Source organism: Orycteropus afer, unplaced genomic scaffold (genome assembly GCF_000298275.1).
Source record: "Orycteropus afer afer isolate SDZICR_OR568_19922 unplaced genomic scaffold, OryAfe1.0 scaffold00363, whole genome shotgun sequence".
Classification (NCBI taxonomy): domain Eukaryota; kingdom Metazoa; phylum Chordata; class Mammalia; order Tubulidentata; family Orycteropodidae; genus Orycteropus; species Orycteropus afer.
Genome location: NW_006921950.1, coordinates 647,861 through 663,430, shown reverse-complemented (window position 1 = coordinate 663,430; position 15,570 = coordinate 647,861). Strand labels below are relative to the sequence as shown.

Below are 15,570 nucleotides of genomic sequence, written 5' to 3'. Positions count from 1 at the left end.
CCCTAACTTACTAATAGTCTAAATGAATAGTTATTGTCCTTTTTTCCTTTATAATTGAGAGTAAAATATTTCAATTAATATGTGATAAAGTATGTAATGCCACAGAGCCTCTCAGAGTTCTCAGATCAGGTTCTTTTTAAAACAATATTTTTCTTCTTTTATACCCAGTTTATACTCCCTGTAATTAAACTGTTTCACTATAACCTCACTTATATAATAAATGGTATAGTTTTTAAATTTGTGTATAACAAAGTCTCATTTTTTTAAGTTAGCATTTATTTTATTATTGCTTACCATCTTCCTAATTACAAAAGCAATAAAGAAAAATTTTAAAACAAAAAATATCCTTAATTTGACAATTAAGAGATGACCCTGTTAGATCTTTTTCTATGCATATTTTAAATTTTGTATTATATTATATGCACAGTTTAGTATTCTCATTTTTTTCCCTTACTACATCATATTCTTCCATGTTTCAAAATAGTCATAAAAATACCATTTTAATGGTTGAACAATATTTCACTGTATGTATATGTGATTATTTATATTTTGGTCCTCTGTTTTGTGATGTTTAGATTCTTTCACATGGCCTTCCTTCCTTCCACTCTTCTTTCTCTTTTTGTTTTCTTAATTTTCTTTGCCATTTGCAAATAAGATGGCCATTAACACTGCTGTTTACACTTTAGATTATTTCCTTGATAGGTTCCAACAGGAGGAAATCCTAGATTAAGGAATATGAACATTTTTCTTGTTAATGATACCTCCTGCTAAACTGTTTTCCATACACCCTCCCTACCAGTGGTATATGAGACTGCACTACTCCCTTGCCATCAATAATTACTATTTTTAAAAAATCTTTGCTAATCAGATAAGCAAAAATTAGTATCTCATTGTATTGGATTATCAGTACAGCTTAATATCTTGCACTTTCTTCTCTGAGATTTTTTTCACATCTTTTATGACAGTGTTTTTCATAGATTTGAGCAACCTGTTGTTTTTCATTAATGTATATATTCTTAAAATTACTAATTTGTGATATAGACTGCAAATATCTTTTCCTAGTTATCCATCTGCTTTCTAAATTTTGCATGATATTTGAATTCCAGAAATTTAACTTCTATAGTCAAAGACACTGAACTTTGCCACTGTGATATTTTGTCCACTGCTTATGATTAGAAAGTCCTTTCTTTCCCAATCAGTTAAAAAATTCACCTACATTTACACTTTGACTGTTTACATTTAATTTCTTAAATCCAACTGGAAACTTACCTATATTTCCAACATAAACTAAAGGATATTCCAAACTAAAAATACTGGTCCACACTGACAAAATTATGGAAATATCATTAGCTTAAAAAATAGTTTCTAGAACCAATATTAATAATTTTTACAAGTGTCTACTTACTTTAAAATAATGTTTTACATAGTGGGGAAAAAAAAACTTTTCCTTTAAAGTAAAATAAATTTTTTGGGGAAAAAATGGGGCAGTATATCTATTTTGGTTTAAAAATCCAAATTAATAAATACTTAAGAGTACTAACTACTATAGTTGGTCTTGATGATCGTTTTGGTCGATGGTTAAGAAGTATATCAACAGCTCCCACTACTTCAGAGTCGATTGCCACCAAAAGTGCATCTGTGGACTTTAAAAAAAAAAAAGGTTAAAAATGAAGATTGAAAACAAAAAGGTAAACTAATTATTTTTAGTAATTCATAACTAAACTATTTTTGAAATTTTTGAACTGTATTTTATACAGCAATACTGAATGTGTAAAAATTTAGACTGCACAAATAGTACATTTGCTTGCAGTAGCTGTACTTCTATGTACCACAACACACACGTTTCTGTCCTGGCTTCAGTGCATGAGGTGGTAAGATGGATGCTTATAGAAGGGGCTATTAATGGAACAATGCTGATCAATACAATAATTAAAGTTGAACTTTTTTTCAAGATCTTTACTCTTGAACTGTGGACCAAAAGAACTTTAACATTCCAAATCTGTAAAAGAAATTACTGGGGACTATTACTACAGGCATCATGTTCAGTCAATAAACATGATCATCTATGCAACCATGAGGAGAGGGAAGAATGGTAACTATATAAAGGTGGGAACTTCTGTTCTAATCTTTAAAGCATATATAGCTGACCTAAACTGTATAAATTTCACATTAATATTAGCAATTTTATAAGGCAAAACCCACAACGAATTAGGTTACCAATGTCCTTAGAGACTGGAGAGATGATTGACTTTGTAATTCTACTCCTAACCTATATATAGCTCATTGTGAAGCTTGAACTTTGACAGCAGGAAAAAGTAAATAGAAGCTGAAGAAATGTGTAATTTTCAGCTCTCTGTAACAAAATCTATTAAGATACATGGCAACAATTTCATCAATTTTTTTTAAGGAAAAACCAATAAAGGCCAGAGAGAAATACGGGGTGAATAATAATTTAATCTAAGAAAATGCCCTGATTATCTTTAACCTATACATTTTCTTCCTGTTATCTTTAACAACTGTTCAAATCAATGTTTTCTCTCAGAATGAAACTATTATTGGGGCTTTAATACTCTTTGTAGTTGAAAAGAATAAAGTTTTCATTCACTTTCTCTGGATGTCAGAAACAGGAAAAAAATGGCAGACTTTATCTGGATGTCTGAAAATAGAAGTAAGCATCCCAGAGAAGGAGTTGGAGGACTCATTCAACCATTAGGAAAAGCCCATGTTTTCCCATAAGAAAAAATTCCCCACCTAAGCAGGAAATGTAGCTTCTTGTTTTACCTGTTAAAACTTTTAGCGTTCATTAGGCTCTACCCTATGCTATAAAGGCCTAGAATTATTATTATTCTGCTTTGCAAACACTTCTCCTCAGTTTCTACAGTAATTTGGTCAGTTGATGTAAACAAACAAACAAAAAGCATGCTGTGCCTACTGCTACTAAATATTTGATTTATGATTTTTAATTTTAACCTATAAAACCAACTATAGGAATGCCACTACTCTCAAAGTCAAACAACTTCAACCATCTGAAACATAGTCATGGATCCCAACTGCAGCTTTCCAAGACAAGCATATAGAAGTGTCACAAATTAACTCCCTCAACATTACTTCCCAGAATAAACAAGTCCAAGCACACTAACTTAGAAGCATCTATTAATGATGGATATCTAGTTTCCCCAAGTACCTTTCAGATGTTCACAGAATAAGGGAACAGGAGATTAAAACCAACAAAGTGTGGAGAAAAAATTAAAAACTGCTAAAAGTTGACCACTGAAAAGATAATACACTAGGGAAGCAAAATCACTATAGGTGCACAGAAGTCCAAAACCATTTAATGCAAAGACAAACACTGTTGTTTCTGATCATATCAAGCAAAGTAAAATGATTACATTTTACTTAAAGTTAAATTATATTCAGAATACACTATACAGTAAAGAATAAAAATCATATTTCAATGCTTAAAAGTATAAGCTTCAGTTTTAAAAAGTATTTATTTATATTTTAAAATGCCACGTAAATAAGAATTTACCATCGACTGTATGAAAGGTTGTTATTTGATAAAACAAGGACAATTCTGAAGGAAAAAAAAATTTCAAAAATATTCATAGGTATACAAAATGTCCCCCCTAGTTTTGTTTCCCAATTTCTCACAGATATTTGACCACTCCTAATTAAAATCTGCTGCCAACAATGGGCTCAAACAAAGCAACGACTGTGAGGATGGTGCAGGACTGGGCAGTATTTCATTCTGTTCTACACAAGGTCACTATGACTCAGAACCAGCTCCACTGCACCTAACAACAATTAATCTATTCAAATCATGTATTTATTACATATTTGTGAGGTCCCAACTTTCTTCTCAGAGACAGAATTTGTCTTTCCAACAATTTCCATACTCTTTCTCCCAAGCTCAGAGTAAGAAGTGACTTAATTCCTCTAGAAAGCTAAATTCTCCATCTTGGTGTTCTATTTTATACTCTCCTGCCCTGTAAGATTTTAATCCTTCATTTGTAGAAAAACAAACCCCATTCTCCACCACCCAAAACTTTAAATCCTTTCTCAGTTTTGCTAACTTGACTCAGTGCTATCTTTGTCTTGACACTCAAGTTTTCTTCTTCCTTTCATGGTGTCAACTTCTCAAACCAATCATTTTTTCTAATTCTACTGATGCCATACTTTCAAAATCCAATGGTGTTTTATACCTTGTCATAGTTAAGGTTATGTGTCTACTTGGCTAGACCATGATTCTGAGTGGTTTAAGCAGTTGTAGTGTGGCTGTTCCCATGAGATGTAATGTTAGGTAGTCACCTCCATGGTGGGAATTGCTTTAAGCAGTCAATCACTTGAAAAGGAGTTTCCCTATGGGTGTGGCCTGCTTCCAATATATGTGTGGGTGTCCTGGGAAAATTAAAAAACTTCATGTTGGGTCTGGATCCTGTCGTGCTGCCTGCTGATCTTGGGTCCATTAGCCCCCTACAGCTTTGTGAGTCAGGAAAAGCCTCCAGCTTGATACCTGGCCCCAAAACTTGGGACTTGCCTGCCTCTGCAACTGTCCTGTGAGCCAATAATCCACCATTTTGCCTACTGATTTTGGACTCGTCATCTGCAGAAATCAGCAGCTTGCTATATTGCATGCCAATCTTGGGTTCATCAGCCCCTGCAGCTTCAGGAGTGAGGAAAAGCTGGGCATTTGAGCCAAGAATTTGGGACTTGCCATCCTTTCTAACTATGTGAGCCATTTCCCTGAGATAAATTTCTCTCTCTCTTTCTCTGTAAGCTTTACTGGCTTTGCTTCTCTAGAGAACCTAGCCTAAGACATACCTCCTCATTCTCTTTGATTGCTAAACAATGTATTAAATCTGTTTCACAATGTTAACTAGGCTAACTACCTGTGACATCTCTAACCAGGAATTTTGTCCCCTTCAATGAAATCTTTTCCTTTCAATGCCCTTAAATGGAGTTGTTCATTAAGACAGAATTGGCATCAGCCCTTTGGTTTTTCTGTGATTTCATCGACTCTCACATCAGTAGTCAGCTCCACATTCACAACTGCCTACTTTATTCCTCTGGCTGACCTCTCCCTAGAGATACAATCTTCATCTCTGCTGGTTGAAGACAGCTTGATATCCTCCAAATACACATGACTCAACCCAGAATTCAACTTCTCTGCCCCAAAATTGACTTCTCTTCTGAACTTCCTGTTTTTCTTTCCTCCTTCTTGTCTTCCATGTTTATTTCCAAGTGATCTTAGAATCCTCCTTAATTCCCACCCCTTCAAACAATCACTAGGTTCTGTTAATCCTTCCTTCATAATATTTCTCATATCTGCCACTTTCTACCCCCGCATTCTTATTGTCACTAATCCAGTTTAGACCTTAACCACTTTATGTCAGTATTGTATTACTACCAAAACTACTCACTCAGGTTATTGTTTTCTCCACCCTCCATTTCCAAATCTATACCAAATAGTCACAAAACCCCACTGAACATATATCACACTACTTTCCAGAAATCATTTAATTATACCCCCTTGTCTATCATATAAAATCCAAGTCCCTTAGCCAGGCATTCAAGGTCCTTTTCAACAGTTTGTTTTATTTAGTTATTTTTCCTGATATTTTCTACTACTCTCCAGTCCAAATATTCTGTTTTTTAAAAAAGGCTAAGTCAATTTATTGTCTCAAGAACATTCATTGTATGTACCTTTGTTTACATCATTCTCCACAAACTCTGTTCTCTTCTCTGCACCTATCTATACATTTTGTAGAATAGATTAGGGTAATAGGGAAGAGCATGGACTCTCAAGGCAGAACGTGGGTTCAATTTCTAAGTTGGCCATTTATGGAGTGACTCTGGGCAAGTTACTTAATCTTGATTTCTTCCTCTATAAAATGGAGAAAATCCTAGTGCCTATTTCATAGGACTGTTGAGAAGATTAATTAAGTATACATACTTAAGTTAGAGAAAATGAAAGAAACCTTCAATGAGATGGATTGACACAGATGCCACAGTGGACTCAAATATATCAACAATTATGAAGACGGCAAGGACTGGGCAATTCTGTTTCATAAGGTCACCATGAGTCAGAACCAATTCATTAGCAACTAACAACTTAAGGTTCCTGGCACAGAACAGCACTATATAAGTGCTAACAATTATTAATATTTCAAGGCTGAGTTCAACTGACACCTCTTCCATGAAACCTTTCTAGATAGATCCAGTCCGTAGTGATCTTGCTCTTGCCTATGTTTTTAACATATTTATTGTGAACCACAAAATATTAAGTATAAAACAGGGTTTCTCAATTTGCACTGTTCACATTTTGGGATGGATAATTCTTTGTTTTGGGAGCTACCCTGTGCATTGTGACATGTTTCATAGCACCCTTAGCCTCCACCCTGTAGGTAACAGTAGCAACCTGCCTTCCAGCTATGACAACCAACAATGTCTCCTGACAATGCCAAACAACATCTTTAAGGGGGACAAAATGCTCAGGTGCCTACTCGTGGTATAAAACAAGATAAAACACATGAATACATTTTGCAAACTTCAAAACAATATACAGGGTCAAGAATTATTACCAATCAGCACTTATCAAATATACTTTTGTTTATTTAACTAACTTGTAATTCACATAGACTTTAAGTGTCCAGTTAGTTTTCAGATCCTTTAGCACAGAACCCATACTTTAATTAATCATTTTCAGACACAGATAGCCTGAGACAGAACACAGTGAATTGAAAAGAGCAATGGGATTTGCAATCAGAAGATCAAGTTTAGAATCTTAGCTTTGCCCTTACTAATTTTAGAACTTTGGGAAATTCATTAAAGTCTATGAGCCTCAGTTTTCTGATCTATAAAAGGTAACATCCACATTGGGTAGCTATGATGTTCAAATGTGATCACGTAAGTGAAAGAACCATGTATATTACAGAGCTATTATTATATATGCACAGACTCGTATGTATTGAAAACCAAAACTGGTTATTACACCATACCTCATTTTCCAGAATCATCAAAGACTGAGTTTCTTATTTTCTAGGTAACTGAAGCTTATGCCTTTAAGTGTTTCATTTTAAAACTATTTTGGTGGAAATCTTCTATAGTTCGCCTTTCTTCTAAAATAATATGGACTGAATATAATTTAACTTTCCCTTATTGACTCTAGGACATTGTTATTAACATTAATTTCCAATCTTATATAGATCCCTCTGAGATTATCAGATGTTTAATGCTCTTGATGTCTTTTATTACATAGTATCGGAGATATTGCTCCTACTCATTTTGTTCCACTACAGCCCTTGGGCCCCTTCCATTGCCCCACTAATTCTCTATGTGTTGTAAAATTAAGTAATTAAATTTGTTAAAAGGGAAACTAAAATAAGAAAATATAGCCTTGAAGGAGGGCTCCGAAAGTGTCCCTATATGTAAAGTAAATCATTCCATTTGGGGACTTCGTGATAGCTGTTCTGGCTGCTCAGTGATTTGTCACTTTGCTCAGCTGTGTTCTGGATAGTTGAGGTTGCTGAATAGCAGTTTGTTTTTTTAAGGATATGTATATATACAGAAACAGTAGCATGTATTGATAATACATATACATAATAGAAGTTACATAGAAGTAACTGACTTATAGTAAAAAAAAAAGGGTGCCCACTATATATGTACAGCTACCAAATATCTTCTCATGCCGCTTAAAAACTACACCTCATTAATTTAAAGCCACAACAAAGTACACAATCATGCCATCTGAAGGCAAAAACAAGAGGCCGGAATGAGTGCACTGAGTCTCATCATAAGCAAACCAAAAAGGAAAGGAAAATAACATTACTAAATTTATTTCAGAATCTTGTGATTCTCTTAAATCTTTTAGGACTCATGTGTTTTCCTATCTGAACTGATAAGAAGACAAACAGAAAGGTTGATCTTTTCCAGATTAAAAAAAAAAAAAATTATTCACTTTTATTGAGAAGCAAACATTAAATTTCAGACAAAAGTGTATTGAAACCTAACAGGAGAAAAACAATGTCAAACTGAAAATTGCTTTATGAGTCAGGAGTATTTTGTTCTTATGCCTGTAAATAATACCAGGCCACAGTAAAACTTGTTACCTTGACACTTCCAAGAAAATCTGTATTATGTTTAGGTATATAGTATAAATAGTAATAATACAGGTAATACAAACAAAATCATCTTTAGTAATTCATGATAGATAACCTCTGCTAGAAGTTGTAAATCATATAAAGAATACATGGAAAGAGTGAAATTGGAAGAAAAAAAGAAGAAAATCAACTTACAATTTGCTTTTTTTAGGTTGTTTTACAAACTTTTAAAGTGACTCAAAACCAAATAAAAGGTGAAAGAAAGAAAAGGAAAAGAAAGAATGAACAATAGAAAGAAAGAAATCATGGCATATCTAACAGTACTTAGAAGCTAATGGATAATTATCTAGCCTTGTACCTGACAACCGTAGTCCAAAAGAAGTTGCAGTATATCCAAGTTTTCGTTTTCAATAGTTATGGTAACAGCATTTCTCCCAAGCACATCTACGCAATTTATGTTCAAGTCACCTGAACAGTTTTCCTCCAAAATCTTTTTAACCATATAATAGTCACCTAAATAACAATATACAAACATAATTTAATATCCATGACATATTAAATAAGAATGACTATAAAGAATGGTGCTAATTTAAGAGATTAAAAAACTGAACTTATTTTTGTATATAGAAATTTGAAAAGAAAATGTGAACATTTCTTTGCTTAAAACTTATATTCTGATACATCAGCTGCAAACATAAAAAGCAAGTAGAAAATATTTTAAAGCATAATGTGAAATAAAACTGATTTCGTTTGAAATTCATAATTGGATGATTATAAGTAGGGGGAGAAATTTTAAGAAGAAGATATTTAAAGCAGTTTAATAAAGGATGTCAAAACACAAATTGGAGGCTAGTAAAATAAGGTAGAAGAGGTTCAAGAAAATTAAGTTTTACATCTCAGATACACACATTTACTCACACATCGTAATGGTTAAAAATGAGATCTAGTAAAAATATGGAGGATATTATAAAAAGATTTTACAGGGAAAAACATACAGTGGAAAAGAAGAATGGATATGTGTATGCTTTGGGTGTGTGTTATTAAGAGGGAAGGATGCCCCAAATCCTTTCCTCTCCTCCCCACCCTCCCAATACACATCTCATTAATGAAGCTTTTTCAATTAAATGTCCAGGGAACCCTCAGTTCACAAATTCTAAAGCAGGACTAGGATTAATGCAGGTAGAGGCAAAAGTAAGAATATTTCAAAGTGAAGGATTTCCTTCTGCCTGACTCTAGTCCACATAAAAACAGTTGACCCATGTGGGGAAATGGGAGTAACTATGGAGGCAATCATTTTCACTGAGGGTCCACTATACCTGTCTGTAGCCAAGCTGGTGCAGGAATAAGAAGGAACAATCAAGAGAAAAAGTGCTAAATAAATAGAGAAAGAGAGCAAAGTGGGGTTTGTTTTATTTCATTTTTTAAAACATAGAATGAATAAATCATTTTAAGTAACTTGCAAATACTTACATATTATTAGAAATATCTGAGTAAGAAAGAGGGGAAAAAACAGAGTAGAAACCTGAAGGATAAAGAAATATAAATGATTTCATGATATAGGAAGAGAAATGACTGAAGCTGGACTAAATGAGTTAGTAAGAGAGATGAGTAACAGATTTTATTTGTTAGAATTTCAAACAAAATTTGCTATTATTTTAAATCAAGAGACTTAAAGTCTTCATTAACTTTGAAAGAAGTTGAATAGTTTTCTTGATGGCAGATGTCCTTAATTGTCTCAAGAAGAAATTGTTTTTCCTCTAGTCACAAAAAGAAATACCTTCCTCTTAAAAATCTCACTGAAACTCACTGCCGTCGAGTCGATCCTGACTCATAGCAACCCCCCTTTGGGTTTTGGAGGCGGTATCTCTACAGAAGTAGATTGCCCAGTCTTCCTTCTGAGGAGTGGCTGGTGGGTTTGAACTGCCAGCCTTCCGGGTAGCAGTCAGATACCTCATATACAAATGATCTGTCTTAAAACTATATGTCTTAACTCCTTATCAAACACTTCACACAGTGATACTCTTAGTCACAATTTGAACCAATAATGACCAATTAGATCAGTGAAAATGCATCACTACTATTGGAAAATAACATTTAATATCTTATTTCACATGAATCTGTTTCAATATCTTGTTGTTGTTGTGTTATGTGCTGTTGACTGAGACCTGACTCATAGAGACCCCTCCTTGGGTTTCTGAGGCAGTATTACTATGGAAGTAGACTGCCCAACTTTCTTTCCAAGGAGTGGCTGGTGGGTTTGAACTGCCAGCCTTCTGGTTAGCAGTCAAGTGCCTTAGGCACTATGCTACCAGAGCTCTTTTCAATGAAAATTCTTCTATACCAGTAATAAGAGCAAAGTTCAACAAAACAAAACAACAAATACTGGTGAGGGTGTAGAGAGATTGGAACTCTCATATATTGCTGATGGGCCAGTAAAATGGTACAGCCATTGTGGAAAACGGTATGGCACTTCCTTAAAAAGTTAGAAACAGAGATACCATTTGATCCAACAATCCTACTAGTAGGAATATATTGTAAAGAGGTGAGATCCGGGACACGAATAAATATATGCACACCCACATTCATCGCAGCACTACTTGCAAGAGCAAAGAGACGGAAACAACCTAAGATGAATTAATAACTGAACTATGGTACATACACACAATAGAATACTATGCAACATTAAAGAATAATGAAGGATCAGCAAATCATCTCATAACATGGATGAACTTGGAGGACATTATGCTGAATGAAATAAGTCAGTAACTGAAGAACAAATATTGTATGAGTCCATCACTATAAAAGGCAAGGAAAGGTTTGCACAGGGAAGGAAATTTTCTTTGTTGGTTACCAGGAATGGGAGGGGAGGTGAAGGGATGGAAAATAGATAGTTAAGAAATAGGTTTGATATGGGTGAAGGGAAAAACAATATAACAAAATTGTGTGATTAGCATGGTATTAGTAAGGAAAAGGAAGACACAGAGATACAATCAATAAAGGCAAATACTACTGTAGGCACAATACTGCATCATCAGTAACAGCAAACACTAATCTGTGGGTGGATACATAGGTAGACAGGCAAGAAGATCAGGTACGGACACGTGAATGAGAATATATCCATGACCATACCTAGGTTTGGCAGATGATATTCCTACATAAGTAGGAATACTTATGTGCTATAAACATGTCCACATGCAGTTTAAACCTAACAGGAAACAAAGTTAGGATAACTTCTTAGCCACAATTCAGCAGCTTGAGGGTGTGAGTCACTGGGCTCATGGGCTGGGGACCATGTCAAGGGGGACATCAAGGTCAACTAGCACCACATGGTATACAAAATTATTGTTCTCATCTTACTTTGGTGAGTAGTGACTGGGGTCTTAAAAGCTTGCAAGCAGCTATCTAACTCTTGATCTCTCCCTGTCTGGAGCAAAGAAGAGTGAAGACAATCAAAGACGCATAGAAACAGTCCAAAGGACTAATGGACCATGAGAACCTCAGCCTATATAACGCTGAGACCAGAAGAACTAGATGGTTCCTGGCTACCAACGCCAACCACTCAGAAAGGGCTCAATATAGGAGATCCTGGATAGAGTGGGACAAAAAGGTGGAACAAACCTCAAAGTCATTTAAAAAAAAAAAAAAAGACCAGGCTTACTGGTCTGATGAGGACTGGTGAAACACCTGAGACTATGGCCCCAAGTCACCCTTTGGGCCTGGAATTGAACCCACTCCTGTGGCTTAATTCTCAGGGAAACAATACACAGACTACTGTGAACACCTACACAAAGGGGATGTACTCCTTAGAACAATCAACCATCAGGGATCAGAAGGGCAGCATTTGCACAGGGAGAAAGGCAGGGAGTCAGGAATGTACAGGCCAGAAGGGCACAGGGAAAGTCTAACCACTGGGAGGAAGTGGGAGGAGAGCTATTACACTACGGGGAATATAAGCAGTGTCACAAAATGAAATGTGTATGACTCTTGAATGTAAAACAAGTCTCCCTTTTAAATATCACCCAAATCACAATAAAGTTTTTAAAAAAATCTGCTATATATCCTTTGGCTTCATGATGTGTCTAGGACAGGATTTATTTTTCATTTATCTTGCTTGGAACTCATTAGGCTTTATAAATTGAGGACATCTGCCCTTCATTAATTCTGCAATATTTTCACCTATTGTCTCTGTTCTGGTTACCTAGTGCTGCTCTGACAAGAAATATACCACAAATGGAATAGCCTTAACAAACATGAGTTTATTCTCTTACAGTTTGGAGGCTTTAAGTCCAAGTTCAAAGTGCCAGGCTCTAAGGGCTGGGGGAAAGCCCCTCAGCCTTGGGCTTCAGCTCTGCCTTCAGCTCCCGGCCCAGTGGTCAAGCCCAAGGTTGACAAGTAAAAAGGCACAGTCCCAATGTTACCAAACCAGGCCATTAACTTAAGTTCATTGTAAGTCCCAAGGTTGGCAGACCATGGCAGGCTGCTGAACAATGACACAGCTACGTGCAGAGTCCAAGTGTGCCATAGGCTAGAGACCATTCCCAAAGCTGCTTCTTATATACAGGAAGCAGACCACATACCCAAAGCAGCTACTCAGCTGCTTGTGGTAGATCCCACCATGGAGTTGATTGCCAGTCTCCTCATGGGGAATAACTACCACCAGCTGCCCAGCCATTCAACCAGGCCCAGCCAAGTTAACACACAAACATAACCATCACAGTGCCTATTTTTTCTCCTATTGGAGCTTCTATTAGACATTCTGCACCTTTTCTTCCAGCTACTGTGTCCCTTGAGCTTTCTTATTTTTCCTTTTCTCTTTTTCCTGCATTCTGGGTAATTTCTTCAGTTCTCTTTTCAGTCACTTATTTCTCCTTTAGCTAAATCTGCTGATTAACCCAATCATTTTTTGTTTTTAACATTTCAATGATATTTTTCATAAGTTTTGTTAGATTTCTTTTCAAACCTGCCTGGCTCTTTTGATTTACTTTATGTTCTCACTTTCTTATTTTAAACTTTTAGTCATCTTAGACATATTACATAGTCTCCAAATGATAAATTTAATCATATGTGCTTCTCAGGGATTTAATCCTGTTACTTGTTTTGCTTGTTGCCTCTTGATAATGAGAGTTTGTTTCCTAAATTTCTAAATTGGGGATTGCAACCCATCTTCAATGGGGCTTAACTTTGAGAATCTTGACAGCCTGGTTTCAAAGTTGTCCCACCAAGATTTTATGTTTGGTTCCGCCAAATAACTCAAAGGTTTTGCTAACCTGAGATCCCTTCTTAGATTAATTTGTCAATTTAGATATTCTCAGACCAAGTCCAAACCAAGCCAAGCCAGTTGCTGTGGAGTCGATTTCAATTCCTGGCAACCACACAGGACAGAGAACTGTCCCATAGAGTTTCCAAAGCTGTCTGGTGGTGTAGTGCCTAAGGAATTTGCCTGCTAACCAGAAGGTTGGCAGTTCAAGCCCACCAGTCACTCTGTGGAAGGAAGACTGGGCAATCTACTTCCATAAAGATTTACTGCCTCAGAAACCCAAAAGGGGGTCGACTATGAGTCAGAACTGTGAGTTTGGTTTGGTTTGGTTTTGATAATCTTTATGGAAGCAGACTGCCACATCTTTTTCCCACAGAATGGCCAGTGAGTTTGAACTATAGACCTTTTGGTTAGCAGCTGAGTGCTTTAACCACTGTACCATGAGGGCTCCTGCTTCAGGCTAAGTAGGTAGTATTAATTTCAACCCCAAGACCACAATGGGCAAGATCATGGCTGCAAATTCTTAGGAGAATATTTTTCCTCTCACCCTAAGATAAACAAGCTTTTTTGTAGTCTTTGGTGCTTGTCCTCATCTACCCCTTTGCTGACAGCATAGTCCATTAAGAATACTGGTTTCATGCTTGGATCTTGTTTCCAACTCCCCACTTTGTGCAGACTCAAGGCCTTGTAACTTATTTCCACATAGGCATTGAAACTCAAATCTCTACAATGCCCAAAACAGTAACTCCCATCCCCACCTGTGGGGCAGTCATAGTATCAGCTGACAATATGTTTTTGTTTTTCAGTCTCTTCTTCACTTTTGGACCTTGGGTATTTTCCTTACTTTCTTGAAAGTTCACCTGCTCATTTATATGGATGTTTGTTATATTTTAGCTAGCATTTCTAGGTGATTTGAAGTAGAATGGTTTTCAGATTATCTATTTCGCCATATTGCTAGTGACATAAAGGTAAAAACATTATATAAATGTAATTCTTATTGGGCAATCTACTTCCGTAGTGATACCACCTCAGAAACCCAAGAAGGGGGGTTGCTATGAGTCGGGGCCAACTCGACAGCACATAACAACAAACAACATAAAACTTTATAAACTTAAGGTATAGCAAATGGACAAATTACTCCATTTTTTAAAAAAAAACTTTGATTGCTGTTAAAAAAGCAATTACATTATAAACATCAGATACTCCACTTTTAAAGTTTCAAAGCCTATTTCCTTTTAGTTGACAATATAGTCACAGAGCCATAAAAGAAAACAAAATCTTAAAAATCAAAACCAAATAAATAACTTTTATCTCTAAAGATAATAAAAAGCTTCCACCCTGCCACAACTGACATACTCATATAAATGAAAAACCACATATTATAGTCACAAAACCTATAAGGAACCTAGAGTGGTGACTAAGCATTCCACCTAAGTTTGTAATTGCAAGCCATTTGAAACAAGGTTCTATATTTAAGAAGCCAAAAACAGTCTTAATGCAGAAGATGAGTATATATATATATATATATATATATATATATAAAGAGGTTAGAAACTTAAAATAGATCATACAAATCTAGTTATAGATCAAGCATTATAATTCAAAATGCCTGCTTATGCCAGATAAATACATAAATGCTTTCCATTTTACATTGAAATTGTAAGAGTGTAAGAAGTTGAAGATTTTTAAGAGGATCTGTTGTCTTCTGAGATGCAACATATGTTTACTTTTGTGGTTAGATGGTTGTCTTTTTTCAGTGAAGGAAAAAGAAACTTTTTTCAATCAATTCCATAGGGAGTATCCAATTCAATAGCAAGTCTCCTCAGTCACTCCCAAATTTCTCCATACTCATTCACTTTTCTCCATGTTCAATAATTAATCTGTTATATACTATCCACCATTATCTACAGTGATTTAGGAGTTATTTTTGTTGTTGTTATTGATCAATTTTGAAACATACCTTATAGCAGCATTTCTTAACTAGTACATTTTAAACCTTTGGTGAGTTGGAAAACTTTCCTGTATAAAGTACTTAAATGCTATGCCTAATAGCAATTTATGAAATGGGGAAATTTTGTCCTTAGTACCCTCCTACCTCTCTTTTCTGTCAATTTGTTTTTCCTCTCCACTAAGAGAAATACGTCTTTAAATTAATGTGACCAGCGTCAAAATAAAAATTCTCAGCTACTCACAGTGCTTTATCCTTTTCCTTCC

General features: G+C 35.4%; 1 protein-coding gene across 1 annotated transcript in view; it reads right to left on the bottom strand.

The window, feature by feature from the left end:
- The window catches only part of TRPC1 (transient receptor potential cation channel subfamily C member 1), an 80,821-nt gene that overhangs the window by 59,112 nt on the left and 6,139 nt on the right, over positions 1–15,570 (bottom strand). Inside the window, exons 2-3 of the mRNA XM_007952882.2 lie at positions 8,458–8,612; positions 1,542–1,643 (exon numbers count right to left, since the gene is read on the bottom strand). Of these exons, the coding sequence (XP_007951073.1) occupies positions 1,542–1,643; positions 8,458–8,612 (257 nt within the window). The remainder of the gene's footprint in view (positions 1–1,541; positions 1,644–8,457; positions 8,613–15,570) is intronic.